General features: G+C 46.7%; 1 protein-coding gene and 1 pseudogene across 1 annotated transcript; both read right to left on the bottom strand.

Annotated features, from left to right (window-relative positions):
* Positions 1-125: 125 nt before the first annotated feature.
* On the bottom strand, positions 126-7,586 carry LOC132206475 (ferritin, heavy subunit-like; annotated as a pseudogene).
* Positions 7,587-12,807: 5,221 nt separating this feature from the next.
* LOC132206436 (ferritin, heavy subunit-like) lies at positions 12,808-16,970 on the bottom strand. The gene is made up of 4 exons (XM_059640578.1): positions 16,869-16,970; positions 14,960-15,106; positions 13,426-13,551; positions 12,808-12,963 (listed from the first exon to the last, which is right to left on the bottom strand). Exons 1-4 carry the CDS (start codon positions 16,968-16,970, stop codon positions 12,808-12,810), a joined length of 531 nt encoding a protein of 176 aa, XP_059496561.1.
* Between the last annotated feature and the right edge of the window lie 3,840 nt (positions 16,971-20,810).

The following is a 20,810-nucleotide window of genomic DNA, read 5'->3' as shown; positions in this document are numbered from 1 at the left end:
TCATCAGTGATGGCCAAACACTCTTGTTAATCACTTGATCAGCTGCCACATCCAATCAGTGCAGGATGGGAATTGGATCCAGAAACCGATCAGAATTGACAACTGGTCGATGATAGAATTGCTGCTTAACCTTTGACCTCCTGCACAAGTACAAATTCGGTAAGTATATCAACCTAAAAATGACAATAAAATATACTCTACAACTTCACTTGAGTATCTGAGGTTAACTATTAAGACACGCTCATCACAGATTTGCTGAATTCTGTCAGTTTGTTACTCTGAGGGATTTGTCTTCATATGTTTCGAATGACAGTGTTGGAGTCCATTGCAAAATGGCTAGATTTTGTTGACATTAAACATTTTCCTACTGCTGTGCATCAACAGAATGAATGTGCTTTTGGGTCATCTCGTACGTGTAACTGATGTACTTTGTGGATCCATTCTGAACCTGCTGTGATCTCCTTGACATTGGGTCTCATGAAGCCCAGTTTGAAAGGCAATCGTTAAATGTGCTGAGTGTCTCCTTCTACACAGTAGGCCTTAGGCCTCCCTGTCTAAATTGCTGCTGGAAATGTGTAGCACAGGCAACCTTGATTGTGTTGCATGGAGCAGCCTCCCATGGACTGGTGGCCTGTGAGGCTTTGGGAATTGAAGATGTTGGGGTATGATCACAGCACTGATGTACAGACTGGTGGAAGCAAGTTACTTTGTCTCAATATCTGCTTCAAATACCAGGTTGCAGTCTCGTCCTATTAGATTAACTTACAAGTATGAATATTATACATAAACCATGGTCTGAGATCACACCTTGTGAATCGTCATGGGTTTAAGAGCAAGTCAGATGCGAGGAATTCTGTTGTGAATAACTCAACTGCTGACTTTGCAAAGCCTGTCCATCATCGTCAAAACCACAGTTAGGAAGTGTTAATGAATACTTTACAATTTGCTGACTCAATGCAGCCCCAACATTGCTCAAGCAGCTCCATGTAAATCCGTCACCATCCTGACTTGGAACAATACCCCTGCTTGTGACTGAAAATCCCAGAAGCCCCTCCTCAGCAGCATCATTCCGGTCTCGCCGACACCAGGTGGACTGTAATAAGCAGCTCATCACCACCTCCTGAAGTGTAACAGTTGCTGAGCACTAAATGTAGCCTTGCCACTGGCACACTCAAGGTTGACGGTATGTAAAAAGCATGCTGGGACATGGTAGGGGAGTCCAAAACTAGAAGACATGGGTTTGAGGGGAAAGATGTGAAAGGGAACCAGAAGGCCAACTCTATCCTCACAGAGGGTGATCTGTATATGAAATACACTGTTAGAGGAAGTGGCATAATTAGAACATTTGAAAGCCATCTGCTGATTTACATGGAAAGGAATGGCATTAAAGGGAAATGGGCCAAACGTGGAAACCTCATCAGCAGGGGCAATGGGGTCTATTTCTGTAATGAATGTGTTTGCGACTCTCATCATATGCAACAGGGTGCTTCTGTTTTTGTTACTTTAGGTGGCATGGTTTCTTAATGACGAGCACTACTGCTGCATAGTGCCCGGGACCCACATGTCATTCCAGTCATGGGCAACTCTCAGGAGGCTGCACATCCTCCCCGTGTCTGTGGGGGTTCCTTCCCTCCCACAGTCCAGAGATATGCAGTTTATTTTGGAACGGCTGTGGGATAGAAAGATTGGGGGCAAGAAGACAGGGTGTGTTTGAACAAGATGCTGTTCAGAGGATCAGTGCAGACTAAAGGGGCTGAACAACCTCTTCCCGCACTGCGGGGATTCTACAGCCAAGACTCAGGATTGTTTGAAATAAAACACTTTATGTAGTGGAACAAATACATTCAGTGCCTGAACGACCCACACCTTCAGTGAAGGCTGCAGCGTGCACTCGCTACAAAACTCCCTGAAACAATCCTCAGGCTGTCTCCGATAACCCCCTCCTCAACCCATCATCTCTCTGACACCTCGAAAAGGTAAAGGAAGCAGCTGCACAGGAAAGTCAGCATCTCCAGTTCTCCTCCCTGAGTCACACTGTTCCTTCAATGTGATCGGTTGTAATCTACCTGCATCAGGAGTAACCCTCCCCGTAGGGGAAGCACAGAGGAACCAAGGGAGCAGCTTAGTGCACTCAATGCTGCTTTTAGCAGTAAGAGCCAATCAAATGGCAGCATTGAACCACGAGTGTTGCTGTGTTACTCCCAAAGACACACTGATCCTGCTGTAAGTGGTATTGAGTTCATACATGAGCATGTAACAGTTCAGGATAATTTCCTGAGCCAACTCCATGGAAAATGGGTGCTGTCAATGTTGGGGCTGAATTTTCCCAGCTGTCGACTGGCAGGGTGGAAGTTTATTGCTAGGAGTGGGGTGGTGGGAGGGGTGAGAAAAGGAATGAAGGTGTTGGAACAGGTCAGAGAAAGTAAACTGACAAAAGCCACATTAGGCCAGCTTCAGAATGCTCCTAGGAGAATTGACTCGAGGCTAAGGGTAATTACGCCAAGGTCCCTTCAGGGTAGCAGCATATTTAACTCCCATGAAAAGAGGAATGAACCGTTCAGTGCAATCAACTACAGTAGGCTGGAACAAGGCAGGGTAGGTCACAGCCCACCAGTACTGGCCTGGGTTTGAACCTTCACTCGCTCCCAGTAACTTTAGGCTGTGTCCACATGGGATAAAGGCAGCAAATGAAAAACAGAATATGCTGGTCATGTCAGGGCCCATTGGGAGGATACGAGTCAGGTTGAACTCATCTCAGTCCCAACTGAGCTGTTTCCTGCACCTGGGTAGAAAGCAGAGCCTGATATCTCTTCCCATAGGCCTATTGGTGAAAGCCGACAGCATCCAGCTGTCTGAATGATGGACAAGAACCAAGATAAACACATCATTTTATTCATTTGCATTCAGCTGGTACAGCCATTACATTCTTTGCTACAAGCCCCTTCTCCCTGGAAGGAGACAGGTTGTCCAGGGTGAAGTGGGGACTGCATTCAGACCAAGCAGACAGTACTCCAGGCCACACAAACTGCTGTCCTCCAGGGAGAGCCTGTCAAACAGGTACTCTCCCATCCCATTCTCAGGGGCTCCCAGGCACTTCAGGTTGGTGATGTAGTCCCCAAGTTGCTTGATGATCTCCTCCTCCTCATCCAAATAGTGGGTCTCCAGGAAGTCACACAGCTGCAACAGAGGAATTATGGCAACTTGGTACATTTGCATGATCCAGGAAATTTTCAGAATTCCCACTGCGAAACAGACCCCACCATAACTGGCCCTCGACAGCTGGAAAAGCCACTGACATCTAGGAGATGTTGCGCCAGTGAGGACAGTAACGTTCCAGATGCACCTTCTTGTTTGTGAAATGGAGCTGAGCTGAACTGTGACAGACGATGATCATTCTAATGCAAGTGGCCCTGAGAGTGAATTCATTGGCCAACATCACTCCTGGTAGTGAATCCAAATTCCCATTTCAGCTCATAGCTGAGCTGCTTTGATGTTGATTAAATGAACATACTGTTCAGATATTACATTGTGATCCAAGTATCCGAGTGAATTTTAATCTACAAAAGACCAATGAGGTGTTGCCCTGAGGGCCCAGCAGTGATCAGAATGAGGTGGTGGGAAGGCTAACATGAGGGTCAGTCTGGGCTGTGGCGACTAGGTGCATATCCAGCCAACTCTGGTTCACATTCTTCTCCAGATCCAGGGCGACCTGCATTGCCTGCAGGCTGTTACCCCACTCATCCCTCTCTGGCTTCTGCGGATGGAGAGAGGACAGGTAAGCTTCACAATCTCTGCAGCATGGGAACAGGCTATTTGAGTCATGGTGACAATAACCAAGGTCACGACATCATTTTATTCATCCCCAATCGGCAGGCACAGCCACTACATTCGTCGCTACAAGTCCCTTCTTATTCGTGTAACCCTGCATTTTAAATGGCAATCCTTCTAACCCACACATCATTGAACCGTGAAGCCAATGTGGACATGGCAAGAGCAAGTAAACGTCAGTCATTCACTGGAGCCTAGAACCAAGAACCAAACTTGGATCCCTGGCACTGAGGCATGCATGGGAAACACTGAGTCACTGTGCCATCCCTGAGGAGCAGCCACTCTCTACCACCCAACTCCCCCCACCCCAAAAACCCAACACCAACCTTCACATCCTGGAGGAGGACTGCCTCCATGCTGATTCTGGAATTTCAGCAGCTTCTCTGCATGTTCCTGCTTCTCCTGGGACTGATCTTTGAAGAACTGGGAGACATGGGGGACGGCAACATCGTCCCGGTCAAAGTAGGACATCTGGGAGAAAACAAGTTATACCCATTAAGCATCATACAATTGGTGCCAGACATGACTGGTTTAGCCTTCAATCAAATTGAGAAGTCAATAAACATGACTTTTTTGAATACATCAAGGTGGATGAGAACCATTGTCCAATGAGCCAGTGGCTCCAGTTCAAGGATCATCAAGAACAACCCTCGCCTCCTCCTGGTAACCAGGCAAACACTTTTTAAAATTCCTTGACAAAAACCTGAGGTGCCCAGGCCTGTTCTTGTCTGTAGAGAGAAGAACATTTCCACTCTAAGCACCATCAGAATTGGATGAAGTTCGTGACTGAACAGGGTTTAAGGAAATGCCAGGAGCTGGAGTTCCACATGTAGTTGTGTGGAAGAGCAGCCGATACCTCCTACCACCCCGCCCTTGATCATGACTCCACCCCTGACCACCAAACCATCTCCTCGTCCATCTACAACCTCACTGGAGATGACCTCCCACCCACAGCCTCCAACCTCATCCATTCCCCATGGAGATAGCCGAAGGCCCTCTGCTTCTCTCATCCTGCAGGCCTGACTGGTCCTCATTCACCAACAACCTTGTCCACTAGCCAACTCATCCTCACCCCTAACTTCTCCTTCAATTCCTCCCACCTCCTACAGAGGAAGGGGGTGGCCATAGGTACCTGCATGGGCCCAGGCTGTGCCTGCTTCTGTTAGGATATGTGGAACAATCCTTCTACAGGGAGATGGGCCATAAACTCCACATCTTCCTCCATTACATCCCACAAGGAGCTTGAACGGTTCCTCTAATTCATTAGAGCCTTCTACCTCAACCTTAAGTTTGTCGATCAATCTTTGATCTATTTCAAACCTACTGACTCCTACAGCTACCTAGAATACACCTTACCCACCTTCCTGTGGAAGGAAAACGCCATCCCCTAATCCAATTCCTTCACCTCCAGCCCTGAGGGGAGGCATTCTACTCCTGGGCATCCCAGATGTCCTCGTTTTCCGAGGGAGCGTAACTTCCCTTTAGTGGAAGAAAAACACAACCGGTCTTGCATCTTATCCCGCACACAACCAAAACAGAATCCTCTCATCCTTCAGTACCACCTCAATGACAGGATCCAGTGCAGCATCCTCTGGCACTTATCCCATCTACGATCTGACAAAGACATTTTTTTACCTCCCCAACCTTAGCTGCCTTCTGGAGAGACCACTGATTCCCTTGTCCATTCCACTAGCCAGGGCTTTTTTCCTGCCACACAGATTGTGCTACACCTCCCCTCATCCCAGGCCCCAAGACCTTCCACATCAAGAAGAAGTGGACCTACACATCTGCAGTGAGATATACTGTACCCACTGTTCCTAACGTGGCCTCCTCTACATCAGGAAAGCCGAGCAGAGGCTTGACACCACTTTGTGGAGTGCCTATGCTGGGCTCGTGATCAGCAGCTGCACCTCCCAGTCACAAACTACTTCCCCTCCAGAGGAGCAGGAGGGGACAGTTGATGTTCATTCTGGGCCTCCAATGCCACCCAAAGGTTGCAGGAACAGCACCTTGTATTCTGCTTGGGAACCCTGCAGCCCAATGGTATCAGTGAGGACTTAAGCTGAAAGATCTCCCTTCCCCCAGTCACAGCTCAGCTAGTCCCCACCTCCCTAACTTGTCCATCCTTCCTCCCACCTACTTCCCCACACCACCCCACCCCACCTCCCCCGCCACCTCAAACCCCATCCCCACCTCCCTGGACAGGCCTACCCAACTCACTTGACTTTATTGGCTCCATCCTTACCTCAGACCGGAGTCTCCTCACCACCTGTTTCTTGATCCCTCATCCATCCACCTCCCCACCCCTTGCTATTTCAGGGACCTCTTCCCCTCCCCATTTCTCAAGGGTCCAGGCCCAAAACATCAGCTTCCCTGCTCCCCCGATGCTGCTTGGCCTGCTGTGTTCATCCAGCTCTACACCTTGTTAGAGCAGGTTATCTAGTTCCTACTGATCAGGCTGAGAAGTTTCTTTCGTCTAAAAACAGTTATGCAACTTTCTCTGACTTTACTTGGGTAGCTGCATCTTACAGATGTACAATAGTGGGTTGTTTGGGCACATGCTGCCCAATTGATATGGGACACCACTGACAGTTAAGACCCAACAGGCTTATTGGTGATAGCTGTTCCCACCTGCTAAAGGGAAGGGTACAGGGATTTCATCCTGAAAGCGTGGGAAGAGAATGCTTCTCAGTGATAAGCCCCACGAGGGATGAATATTCTCCCTTTTTCCCCCCAAGAAGTGGAGCTGCAACATGCACAAAGCAGACACTATGCAGGACAGAGCAGCCCACCTCATTGAAGGGAGTGAGTGAATGCACTCCTAGTGTCCACTATCTACCAGGTACCTAGCAGCCTTCAAAAGCTGCTTCAACATTTCCAAACCATTATAGCCTGCCATTTTGAGAGGCCATAGGCACAGTGCTCCCTGGAGAAAGGCACCATTTCCCATACCGTGGGAATTTGAAACTCCAATTCTTCACCTTTTTTGGTGAAGTGAAGACCTCAGGTTATTCCAGACACCCTGTGCATGCACTCACAGGAGAGCATTGATGTATTGGAGGAATGGACAACAAGTGACTTCCTGACCACTAACAGTCCATTCATGAACTGAGAATGCAGAAAGCCAACTAGTCCACATCTGAGGCCTCCTCAATGCAAGTTACACGTGCATATGCTCAGAGAAGCCAGTCACTGCCATCATTCTCCATCACAGAATGGAAACTGGCATGATGTGTATTTAGGATCAGAGCACAAAGTAAGTGTGATCAAGGTATATTAAAATGTTACAGGATGACTAGCCAAGGGGTGCATACAACTCCCAACACCATTACATCTAATTTTAGTAAAGTCTGGTCAATTCTGGGGAGGAAAATGACAGTTACCACCAGGCAAAGGCCTGGCAGTAAATTGTAAAATAATTCACAGAACAATTTGCCCTCCATCTATCACTCAATCCCAGCTGGTGAATTAGATACTGTACATCAATATCAAAATCCATTGTCACCAAAGGGCATCACATTTATCCCAAAATGATTTTTAAAGGTGCAAACTGAAACACCTCAAATCTACAAGACTATGAAGTTAATTTGAAACAAGAGGATCAGCTCATTTTTGCAGAATAGATTTAATTTTAACTCCATCAAGACAAAACTCACCAAAGACTGATAGAGATAGGAGGCAGTGAGCTCCACATTAATCTGCTTGTTGACAGCAGCTTCACAATCCTGGTGATAGTTCTGACGAATCTGGGAGGCCATTTTATGAAGAAAATAGCTTTCCTTTTCCTCCAAAATCAAATAACAAACTTGGAAAGATAACCAACTACACCATAAACATCACTCTCTTGGGACATTTTTTTTACTCGAGCAGCAGCCCTTTATTTTCTTGAGCAGGAAATGAGATCATCAGTGATGGTCGATCACTCTCGTTCATCAATTGATCAGCTGCCACGTCCAATCAGTGCAGGATGGGAATTGGATCCAGAAAACGATCAGAATTGACAACGGGTCGATGATAGAATTGCTGACTGACCTTTGACCTCCTGCACAAGTGCAAATCCTGGAAATATTTCTCTGTGAAAATGACAATAAAATATACTCTAAAACTTCAAGATTGTATCTGAAATTATATCTTAAGACACACTCATCACAGATTGGCAGAATTCTGTCAGTTTGTTACTCTGAGGGATTAGTCTTTGTACTTGTTGAATAACAGCGTTGGAGCCCATTGAAAAATGGCCAGATTTTGTTAACAGTAAACATTTTCTTATTGCTGTGCCGCGACAGAAACAATGTGCTTTTGGGTTACCTCATACAGGAAGCTCATTCCTTTGTGGATCCATTCTGAATCTGCTGTGATCTCCTTGACGTTGGGTTCATGAAGTGCAGTTTGAAAAGCAAGGTGCTAAATGTGCTGAGTGCCTCTCCTGCATAGTAGACCTCACACCTCCCTGTCTACATTGCTGCTGGAAATGTATAGCACATGCAAACTTTCTTTCGCAAAGTTTGGTTTTTAATTGAATGAAGTAAATCGAGAGCTTAAGTCCAGCATGTTTCCAAGTGGAGAGTTGCTGGTCCTGTTTACATTACATTCTGTAGAATGTATGGCTCAGAAACTGCGTTGAATGGAGCAGCCTCCCATGGACTGGTGGTCTGTGAGGCTTTGGGAATTGAGGATCCCCAATGAACGTTCGAGTATGATCACAGCACTGATGTACAGATTGGTGGAAGCAAGTTACTTTCACTCAATATCTGCTTCAAAAAGCAGGATGCAATCTAGTGCTATCTTTTAGCTTTGAATGACAAGTTTGAATATTATTCATGTGTTCAAAAAAGGGAATGGGGTAACCCTGGAAATTACAGGCCAGCTAGTCTTATGCCAGTGGTGGGCAAATTAATGGGAAGGGCTCTAAGAAACAGAATTAATTATCACTTGCACAGGCACAGTATGATTTGTGACGGCCAGTGTGGATTTGTGAGGCGTACATCATGCCTCACAAATCTGATTGAATTCTTTGAAGGGATGACCAAACATGTGGATGAAGGTAGATCAGTGAATGTGGGATACATGGATTGAAGTAAGGCTTTTGATAAGGTTCCCCATGGCAGGCTCATGCAGAAAGTCAGGAGGCATGCGACGGGGGAAATGTGGCAGATTGGATTCAGAATTGGCTGACCCATAGAAGACATGGGTGACAGTTGACTGAAAATATTCAACATGGCGCTCAGTTACGAGTGGTGTACCTCAAGGGTCTGTTCGGGGTCCTCTTTTATTTATGATTTTGTTAAATGATTTGGATGTAGGAGTGGAATGGCGGATTAGTAAGTTTTTGGAAGATACGAAGGTGATTTGACTTGTGGATAGTGTGGAGGGCTGTTCTAGGTTACAAAAGGACATTGGTCGGGTATTGAGTGGGGCTGAGAAGTGGCAGATGGAGTTTAACCCTGAAAAGCGTGAAGTGATTCATTTTGGAAGGACAAATTTGAAAGCAGAACACAGGGTTAACGGAAAGATTCTTGGCAGTGTGGAGGAGCAGATGGATCTCGGGGTTCATGTCCACAGTTCCCTGAAAGCTGCCAGTCAGGTGGATAGAGTTGTTAAGAAGGCATGTGGTGTGTTAGCTTTCATTCATAGAGGGATTGAGTTCAAGAGCTGTGAAGTTATGCTCCAGCTATACAAAAGCCTGGTTTGGCCACATCTAGAGTATTGTGACCAGTTCTGGTCACCTCATTCCAGGAAAGATGTGGAAGTGTTAGAAAAGGTGCAGAGGAGATTTACCAGGATGTTGCTTGGAATGGAGGGAAGATCTTACGAAGAAACGTTTAGAGAACGAGGGCTTTTCTCTTCAGAACAAAGGATGAGAGGTGACTTTATAGAGGTGTACAAAATGATCATAAGTATAGGCAGATTAGACAGCCAGGGACTTTTTCCTAGGATGGAGTTAGCTATTATGAGGGGGCATAGTTTTGAAGTGAGTGGAGGTAGATATAGGGTGGATGTCAGAGGCAGGTTCTTTACTCAGAGAGTGGCTGGGGCGTGGAATGCATTGCCAGAGAGTGTCGTGGAGTCGGCCTCGTTAGGGGCAATTAAGCGGCTATTAGATAAGCATATGGATGATAGTATAAGGTAGTGGAGGTGAGATAGGCCTTGGGTTTAGGATAAAAGTTCGAAACAACATCGTGGGCTGAAGGGCGTGAACTGTGCTGCACTGTTCTAGGTTCTATTTTCTAAGAAACCATGGGCAGAGGTCAGTCCTAATTCATGTGCTCATGGCTTTGAGACCAAGTCAGAGTCTGGGAATTCTGTTGTGAATAACTCTACTTCAGACTTTCCAGAGTCTGTCCACCATCGATAAGACTGAAGTTGGGAATAATGCTGGAGAAGCTTGCAATTTTCCAGCTCAATGCCGCCCCAGTGACACTGAAGCAGCTCCAAGTAAATCCGTCACCATCCTGACTTGGAATAATATCAGTGTTTGTGAGTGAAGATCCCAGAAGCCCCTCCTCAGCAACAGCAGCAGCATCATTCCGGTCTCTCCTACACCAGGTGGACTGTAATAAGCAGCTCATCACCACCTCCTGAAGTGTAACAGTTGCTGAACACTAAATGTAGCCTTGCCGTTGGCACACTCAAGATTGACTGTATATAAAAAGCATGCTGGGACAGGATCGGGGGGGGGGGGGGGCGTCCAAAATTAGAGGGCATCGGTTTGAGGGGAGAGGGGTAAGATTTGATGGGGACATGAGGGGCAACATTTTCATACAGAAGGTGGTGTGTATGTTTAGAACGAGCTGTCAGAGACAGTGGTGGATGTAGTTAGAATTACAACATTTAAGTGACATTTGGAGATTTACATGGAAAGGAATGGTTTAGAAGGATATGGGCCAAAGGCAGGCAAGTGGGACTATGTCAGGTTGGGAAACCCCGTCAGCATGGACGGGTAGGACCGAAGGGTCTGTTTCCGTAAGAAATGAGTCATTCACTCTAATTCTGTGCAACAGAGTGTTCCTGTTTTTTGTAACTTTTGGATGGCAGGGTATTTTAATGGTCAGCATTACTGCCTCATAGTGCCAGGGACCTGGGGTCAATTCCAGTCACGTGTGGAGGCTGCACATCCTCCCCGTGCCTGTGTGGGCCTCCTCCCACAGTCCAAAGACATGCAGTTTATTTTGGAGTGGCCGTGGGAAAGATGGCGTAAGAAGGCAGGGTGTGTCTGAACAAGATGCTGTTCAGAGGATCAGTGCAGACTAAATGGGCTGAACAACCTCTTCAGAGGATCAGTGCAGACTAAATGGGCTGAACAACCTCTTCCCGCACTGCAGGGATTCTACACGCAAGACTCAAGATGGTTTAAAATAAAACTCTACGTGGTGGAACAAATACATTCTGTGCCTTAAAGACCCACACCCTCAGTGAAGGCTGCAGTGTGCACTCGCTACAAAACTCCCTGAAACATTCCCCAGGATGTCTCTGATAGCCCCCTCCCTAAACCACGATCTCTGACACCTCGAAAGATAAAGGAAGCAGCCATTCAGGAAAGTCAGCATCTGCAGGTCTCCTCCCTGAGTCACACTGCTCCTTCAATGTGATCGGGTGAAATCAACCTGCATCAGGAGGAACGCTCCCCGTGGGGGAAGCTCAGAGGAACAAGGGAGCAGCTGAGTGCGCTCAATGCTGGCTTTAGCAGCAAGAGCCAATCAAATGGCAACATTTAACCAGGAGCGTTGCTGTGTCATTCCCAGGTCACTGTTATCCTGCTGTCGGTCGCATTAAGTGCATCCAGTTCAGGTGAATTTTTTCAAGCAGACTTGTGCTGAATATTCCCATCTCTGGGCTGGCTGGCCTGAAGTTTATTCCTAGGCGTGGTGGGGTTTCTGACCAAGACTTGGCAGAGAGCAAGGAAGTAAATGGAGCAAAACCACATTAGGACAGCTTTGGATTACTCCTGGGAAATGGTTCCCCCCGTGTGAGCTTTCTTGTCGAGCTACAATGGGGATTTAATCCATATCGCCTGGGAGAGCAGCGCATGTTCCTCAGGCGAAGGAACAAATGAACTGGTCATTGTGAGCAACTGCTGATGGCTGTCCTGAGGCAGGCAGTTGGTGGTGGGGGTCAGGAGGCCACAGGGCTGGTCTTGGCTTGAACCTCAACTGGGTCTCAGTGAATCTAGGATGCACTGTCCGGAGAAAGTAATAACATTGATTTCAATAGAATAGACCAGGTGTGTCAGATCCCCATTGCTAAGTTTAAGTTTATTGCTCCCAGCATTGCTGGTTCCTCCACAAGGCTAGAGGGGGGACGCTGCTGGGTCTCTTCCCTTAAGCTCTTGTTGCGGCAAGCTGAGCCAGCTGGCACAGAATTTACATTGGCATCAACTTGTGATTTGTGTGGACTTTAGCAATCAGTCTCGGTTGGTGGAGGTTGACAGGGAAGCTGTTGCTAACCAAACTAGACATGAACATAAAGCATCCAACAGCCCTGTTTCTCTGAAAGTGGGTGTCAAGTCTTTCTTTCGGCCAAGCAGGGGTGTTTTCTCTTTTGAGAGCAATGAAAATTTTAGCTGCACCTGTATTCATCATACCTGGGTGTGAGATAATAGTACAAACTGATTTTACACCCCGCAGGCCCCAACCTCAAGTTCTGGCTGGGGGAATAACTTCGATTCATAACTTAGAGGAAGTTCCACAGGAATTCCGAGACTGATGCTGCGGTGGTGTTGGAGGGAAGACCAGGGAAATATTTTGTCAAATTAATAATTTCATTTGCCAAAATTACAGGCTTGAAACTCTCAAAAGCTCTTTAATATCAAGGGTCTCAATGATGGACAAGAAGCAACATCAATACATTTCATTCATTCCCATTCAGCTGGTACAGCTATTACATGCTTTGCTACAAGCCCCTTTTCCCTGGAAGGAGCCAGATTGCATGGGGTGAAGTGGGGAATGCATTCAGACCAAGCAGACAGTACTCCAGGCCACACTAACTGCTGTCCTCCAGGGAGAGCCTGTCAAACAGGTACTCTCCCATCCCATTCTCAGGGGCTCCCAGGCGCTTCAGGTTGGTGATGTAGTCCCCGAGTTGCTTGATGATCTCCACCTCCTCATCCAAATAGTGAGTCTCCAGGAAGTCACACAGCTGCAAGAGGAATATGACACTTGGTACATTAACACTATCCAAGACAATTTCAGAATTCCCTCTGCAAGACAGACTTAGCCATGACTAGCTCTGGACAGCCCTGAAAAGCGAGCTAACACCTGGAGAATTTATGCCAGTGAGGACAACATGTCAGCTGCTCCATCTTGCTGTTTGTGAAATGGAGCTGAGTTGGATTGTGATGGACAATGATCATTCCACTGCAATGATACTAACGAAGAACTCAGTGGCCAACGTCATTTCAGCACTTCCACTAGATTATAGATCAAATTCCCCTTATACCTCATTGTAATCAGTATGATCCCAAGTGATCAATGTTACAATAGTTCAGGAAAGTAATGGATGGAAAGTGTTACATTAGTGAATTTCCAATCCACACAGACCAACCAATGAAACATTACCCTGAGAGTCTAGCAGTGATGTGAATGAGGAGGTGAAGCTTACATGAGGGTCAGTCTGTGCTGTGGCGAGTTGGTGGAGATCCAGCAAACTCTGGTTCACATTCTTCTCCAGATCCAGGGCAACCTGCATTGCCTGCAGATTGTTACCCCACTCATCCCTCTCTGGCTTCTGGGGATGGAGAGAAGGACAGGTAAGCTTTAGAAACAGAATCCCTGCAGCATGGGAGCTGGCCATTCACCCCATTGAGACCATAACTGCTGAAGAGCATCCCATCTGGTCCCATTCCCACCCTGTTCGTGTAACCTGCATTTCAAGTTGCCAATCCTCTTTTCTACTGTGTGGGGAAGCCATGCTTTGGGATAACGTTTAAATTCTCGTCACAGGCCAGAACCAAACTGGTGCCCCTGGCACTGAGTCAACAGTGCCAACCACTGAGCCACTGTGCCATCCCTGAAGTCCAGGTAAAGAAAACATTAGCTACTTGGTGACTCCTTTCACCTTGCCCCATTTATCCTTGACCTGAAGCCGGAAGCTCAGGAACGTATCCTTGTACCACAGGGAATAAAAATGTACCAGATTAGTCATTTGCACCAGTGTCCATCTGCTGGAGTCTTAAAAAGGATATTCAGGAGTGAATCCCAAGGGCTGTGGGGGAAGTAGCGGTAGTGTCCCAAGCTCCGGTTGACAAGGCTGAGGTTCAAGTCTCACTTGTGCTTGTGGCCTCATACATGCCCGAGCAGCATGGTCAGAACCATCATGACTTGAATTCATTGTGGGGGGCAGTAATGTGCTTACAATAAACACAGGATCATCGATCCCTCAATGCTCACACAAGGCAAACTGTGTGTGAAAGGGGACATAGGCCAAGTAACATGTGTTAGTTTGGGGCAGGGTTGTCAGGAACAGCACAGGGACAAGTCCTTTGAACACATTTTATGAAAATTGTTCTTCCTGTCTCTGCTGCATTCTATCGTTGGCCTCACTGGTCAGAAGGACAGGATGCTACTGCAGGGGGTGCTGGTGAGGGTCCCCAGGTTGTTTCGCCAAGACAGAAAATCCATTGAGGAGAGAGATTGGATGGGCTGGGGGTTTTCCTTTGAGCAGGTGAGGCTGAGGTGGTTGTTTGATGGAAGACAAGGAAGTCTGGACAGTAGATGGGGAAAATGTCTTCCCCATGGCAGACACTCAGACCAGAGGGCACAGGTTTGAGGAAGCAGGATAGAGGGGATTGGAGGAAATTTGGTGGGTGTGTTGGGGAACGGAAGAACAAAGTGCTGGAAACGGCTACTGCAGCACTGTTTAAAGGACTAGCTGGGCGAGTGCTAAACACTAGGGTATAGTAGGGCCTGGACCAAGTACAGGGTGAGTACAGTTCGGTCTTTGCTGCGTCAGCATAGGCCTGGTGGACCAGAGGGCTTGCATAAATGCTGAAACACTGGAGATGGAGGAGAGCAAACAGGGAAGCCAAGCAAAAGAACTTCTCACACTCGCTCAGGATCTGAAAATCTTGTCACTGGAGATGACACCGCAAGAGCAGCCATTCCCCCCTGCACTTCCCCCACCACCCAACCCCAACCTTCACATCCTGGAGGAGGACTCGGCCTCCACGCTGATTCTGGAATTTCAGCAGCTTTTCTGCATGTTCCCGCTTCTCCTGGGACTGATGTTTGAAGAACCGGGAGAAATGGGCGAGGGCAACATCGTCCTGGTCAAAGTAGGACATCTGGAAGATCAAGTTAAAATTACATCAGACATCACTTGCTCACTCCCCATTCCAGTTCTCAACTACAAGACGCAAGGCACTATGTTTTGCCTTTGGGGAAAACTGGAAAAAAGATGTTGAAACCCTGCTGTAGTCAACGACTAGTAGGGAGCATGTTTTCTGCAAACCCAGGATCAATGAGATTGGGATGTAAGTGTACACATGAACTCTACAAAGGTGTGCTGTCTCCAGTATGGAGTTTGGCACTAAGATAATGCCGAGGAAAGCCTGCCCAGTAACAGCCTTTGGATCGTTGCAGCAGTGGGTTATTGCTCTGCCTAAATAGTGCAAACTCAGGCTGTCAGAAACTTGCACCAAGTCACATGACTGAAACAAATTGCAAAACAAATGATCAAATGTCAACTATTAGTGGCCTGTACATAACGTCACTAGTGAAAACAGTAACCTGGAAAAACACTTGCCCTGACTTTACCCAAACAGGCAAAAAATCCTGTAGGTTTTCAGCCCATGTGACTCATATCTAAACTGTCATGTTCACAATTCGATGCAAGGGTTTAAGAGCTAATGCTCGCTATTGGAAGCATAAGCTAAGAATTACATTCTGGGGAAGGACTCCTGTAAAGTTACTTTAATCCTCAAATCCAAAAACCACAGTCAGGCAAGCAAATATCTGTGGTTTCAGTGGGTAGTTACAAGTTGTGGCAGAAGATAGTCGGGATTTTATCCTTGGGAAGCATGTGCCAATAGAGTTGGGACACAGTGATTAAACCCCAACAACTGGCTCACCATTAAAGCGGTCCCACCTCCCAAGTGAGGCTTATAGGGACTTAGTCCTCCTTACAAGACAACTTCCTTCCAAGAGGCACAAGCCCAAAGAGAGATGAATATTCCCCGTCTGTCTGTAGAAGGGGAGCTACAACATGCAAGAAGCAGACACCATCCAGGACAGGGCAGCCCACTTCATGGGGACTGCATTCACCACCTCCTTTCAGGGTCCATTACCTACCAGGTCCCCTGCAGCACTCACCAAGGTTACTTCAACACATACCTTCCAAGCACATTCTACCCCTTGGAAGGGCACAGTCACATCACCACCGGGATAGAGGGGACATTTTGTTTTAGGTCAAGCTAAATGATATGGGAACAACCTCCATTTCTTCAATGTCACTGGGCTAATAGCCTCAGCACATTCCTGCAGCCCCAGTGTGGGGTGGGGTGGGGAGGAGAGGGGGCAGAGAGGGGATCCAACATTTCTCACACACGGCAGATCTACTCTCAGTAGGAACGGGATAGGCCACACCCACCTCTTGAATAAATACAAGTAAAGCCAAGTCAGCCTCAATGAAGGAGATCTACATAAAATAGATACCAGTCACAGACTAGCCTCAGGTTTGTTCAGACTAACAAGGGCCACTGCAACAGGGAAGTTATTGTTATTGTCAGTGTTAAAAAAAATCAGCATGTTTGTTTAGGACCACCACAGAGATCAGGCAAATGAAGTCAGGAAACTTGTGTCAGAAAGAAAAAAAAAGCAAGAGGCTTTTACCCTCCAGATACCACTGAAGGCCAACTGGGACCTGAGTTAACATACATCAGTATCCTACACCATCGTGATAGTAACACCACCTCTATCCTGAACTGATATTTAGGTAGGAGCCACAAAACCTCAATCTACTAGATTGTCAGCTTCACTAGAGGCCAGGCAAAGAATTTACTTCAACAGAACAGATTTATATGTTTAACCCCGAGAGACAGCACTCACCAAAGACTGATAGAGATAGGAGGCAGTGAGCTCCACATTAATCTGCTTGTTGACAGCAGCTTCACAATCCTGGTGATAGTTCTGACTGATCTGGGAGGCCATCTTGTGACAATAAATTTCTTTTATTCTCCTCACCACCAAAATAACAAAATTAGGAAGAACAATCAACATCATTCCCGTGGGACTCTATTTATACCCCAGGGGCAGACCCTCTTTTTATGAAGCAGGAAATGACATCATCAGTGATGGCCAATCACCTTGATGATCAGTTGATCAGCTGCCACGTCCAATCAGTGCAGGATGGGAACTGGATCCAGAAACGAATCACAGTTGACAACTGGCCGATGATGGAATTGCTGAATGACCTTTGACCTCCTGTACAAGTGCACATTCTGAAAATGTATTTGCCACAAAATGACAATAAAATATACTCTAAACCTTCACTTGTGTATCTGAGGTTGTGCGTTAAGACTCAGTCATCACAGATTTGCACAATTTCGTCGGATTGTTAATCTGAGGGAATAGTCGTCATAACTTTAGAACGTTGGTGTTGGAGCCATAGAATATAGAACATAAAACATCGAACATTACAGCACAGTACAGGCCCTTCGGCCCTCGATGTTGTGCCGACCAGTCATACCGATATGGAGCCCATCTAACCAACACTATTCCATGTACGTCCATATGCTCGTCCAATGACGACTCAAATGTACCTAAAGTTGGTGAATCTACTACCGTTGCAGGCAAAGCGTTCCATTCCCTCACTACTCTGAGTAGAGAAACTACCTCTGAAATCTGTCCTATATCGTTCACACCTCAATTTAAAGCAATGCCCCCTCGTGCTCGCTGTCACCATCCGAGGAAAAAGGCTCTCCTTATCCAACCCTCGAATTATTTTATATGTTTCAATTAAGTCACCTCTCAGCCTTCTTCTCTCGAATGAAAACAGCCTCAAGCCCCTCAGCATTTCCTCGTAAGACCTTCCCTCCATACCAGGCAACATCCTAGTAAATCTCCTCTGCACCCTTTCCAAAGCTTCTACATCCTTCTTATAATGGGGTGACCAGAACTGTACACAATACTCCAAGTGCGGCCTAACCAGAGTTTTGTACAGCTTCGCCATAACCTCTTGGTTCTGGAACTCAATCCTTCTATTAGTAAAAGCCAAAACATTGTATGCCTTCTAAACCACCCTGTCAACCTGGGTGGCAACTTTCAAGGATCTGTGTACATGGACACCGAGATCTCTCTGCTCATCTACACCACCAAGAATCTTACCATTAGCCCTGTACTTTGCCTTCCAGTTACTCCTACAAAAGTGCATCACCTCACACCTGTCTGCATTAAATTCCATTTGCCACTTCTCAGCCCAGCCCTGCAGCTTATCTATGTCTCTCTGCGACCTACAGCTGCCTTCGTCACTATCCACAACTCCACTGACCTTAGTGTCGTCTGCAAATTTACTAACCCATCCTTCTACAAACTCATCCAGGTCATTTATAAAAATGACAAACAGCAGTGGACCCAACACCGACCCTTGCAGTACACCACTAGTAACTGGTCTCCAGGATGAACATTTCCCATCAACTACCACCCTCTGTCTTCTTTCAGCAAGCCAATTTCCGATCCAAACTGCTATATCTCCCACAATTCCATTCCTCCGCATTTTGTACAATAGCCTACTGTGGCGAACCTTATCGAACGACTTGCTGAAATCCATATGCACCACATCAACCGGTTTACTCTCAAATACCTGTTTGCTCACCTTCTGAAAGAATTCAATAAGGTTTGTGAGGCACGACCTTCCCTTCGCAAAACCGTGCTGACTATCCCTAACCAATTTATTCTTTGAGATAATTATAAATCCTATCCCTTATAACCTTTTTCAACACTTTACCAACAACTGAGGTAAGGCTGACTGGTCTACAATTACCAGGTTTGTCTCTACTCCCCTTCTTGCACAGGGGAACCACATTTGCTATCCTCTGAACAGGGTAATGACCTTTGCTATCCTCATCCTTGTAAAATGCCCTGATTTGGTTGATATGAACATTTTCCTATTTCTGTGCAGTGACAGAATAACGTGCTTTTGGATTGTCTGATACAAGCAACCGATGTCCTTTGTAGATCCATTCTGAATCTGCTGTGATCACCGTGACTTAGGGTCGCATGAAGCCCAGTTTGAAAAGCAAGATGCTAAATGTGCTGAGTGCCTCTTATACACAGTAGGCCTCAGGGTTCTATGTCTCAGCTGCTGCCCGAAATGTATCGCACATTGAACATTTCTGTCTCCATGTTTGGTTTTACATTGTTGAAGTTGAATCAGCGCTTAACGCCAGCATGTTTCCAAGGTGACAGTATCTGTTACAGTTTTCATTGCATTCTGTAGAGTGAACAGCTCAAAAATTGGGAAGTCAGAGGCAGGGAATTCTGTTGTGATTACACAACTTGTAACTTTCCAAAGCCGGTCCACCATCAATAAGACTGAAGTTAGGAGTGAGTAATGCTGGAACAGTTTTCAATGTTCTGGCTGGAGGCAGCACCAACAACACGCAATGGAGCTCCATGTAAGTCTGTCACCATCCTGACTTGGGAAAATATCCCTGTTTGTGAATGAAAATCCCAGAAGCCCCTCCTCAGCAGCAGCATCATTCCGGTCTCTCCTACACCAGGTGGACTGTAATAAGCAGCTCATCACCACCTCCTGAAGTGTAACACTTGCTGAGCACTAAATGTGGCCTTGCCCTTGGCAGACTCACGATTGACTGCATACAGTAAGCATGCTGGGACAGGGTAGGGGAGTCCAAAACTACAGGAGGGAGGGGTAATGTTTTCACACACAAGCATGTGGGGTTGGTCGGGGTCGGGGTGGGGGGGGGGGGGGGTAGAGAAAGAAGCTGAAGAAGAGCTTTTCCCACAGAAAATGGTTTGTCAAGAATGAGCTGCTACATGAAGCAGGAGAAGTGGGTGCAATTGCAGTTGTTAAAAGACATTTGGTGATTTCCAGGGAAAGGACTGGTTGAGGGATATGGGGCAAACACAACTAGTTCAGATTTGGAACACTGCTCGGCCTGGACGGTTTGAGCCAAACAACCTGTATCTCTGCTGTAGGACTCTGACAGAATGCAACAGCATATTCCTTTGTTCGGTACTTTAGGGTGAGACAGTGGCTCAGTAACAAGCACTTACCTCACAGCGACATGGGATTTATTACAGCCTTAGGGCACCCTGGGGAGTTTGTACATTTACAGTGTCTGTTTGGTTTCCCACCCACCATCTGAACTATTTGCTGGTCAAGTGGATAGGCAATGCTAAGTTGGAGATTTTGACAAGGGGCAAGCTGGATTAGCCATGGGGAAGACACAGGGTTAAAGGACTGGGGTGGGACTGAGCAGGATGCTGGTCAGAAGGTTGAGGCTACCTGGGTCAAATGGCCTCTTGCCAGAGAGCAGGGGTTCTATCACCAAGGATAGAGACTGGGCCAAACAACAAGGATTTTTGTGATGGAACAAATATATTCAGTACCTTAATGACCCACACTCTTCTGAAGGCTACAGTGTGCACTCGTGCCAAAACAAGACAATCTCTGGGCTGTCTCTGATCACCCCCTCCCTAACCCATGATCAGACACCTTGAATGATCAAGGAAACAGCTGTACAGCAAAGTCAGCATGTCCAGGCATCTTGACTAAAGGAGACAGTCCCCACCTTCCCCAGAAATCCCTGCTCCCTCACTGGGTCAAAAAAACTCAATCAGCCCATGGAAAGGTTCCAAGAAACAAGGCAGCAGCTTTTTGTACAAACCCTTCAGTCAGAGGCCTGTTGTAGCTGCAAGCATAAACCAAATGGGAGTATTTTGAACCATGGGCTATCATCCAAGCCCCAGGTCACCAATCCTTGTATTTATGGTATCAGGAGCATCCACTATCAATCAAGTAGCCCC

This window comes from Stegostoma tigrinum, chromosome 38, assembly GCF_030684315.1.
Source record: "Stegostoma tigrinum isolate sSteTig4 chromosome 38, sSteTig4.hap1, whole genome shotgun sequence".
Classification (NCBI taxonomy): Eukaryota; Metazoa; Chordata; class Chondrichthyes; order Orectolobiformes; family Stegostomatidae; genus Stegostoma; species Stegostoma tigrinum.
This window is presented reverse-complemented; position numbering and strand designations above follow the sequence as displayed.

Excerpts from the sequence above, each read along its gene's own strand:
- LOC132206436 (XM_059640578.1), bottom strand. The coding sequence starts at position 16,970 with ATGGCCTCCCAGATCAGTCAGAACTATCACCAGGATTGTGAAGCTGCT. Across the intron at positions 15,107-16,868 it reads CCTATCTCTATCAGTCTTTG|ATGTCCTACTTTGACCAGGA; the intron begins GTGAGTGCTGTC and ends TTGATCTTCCAG. Across the intron at positions 13,552-14,959 it reads TCCTCCTCCAGGATGTGAAG|AAGCCAGAGAGGGATGAGTG; the intron begins GTTGGGGTTGGG and ends CTCCATCCCCAG.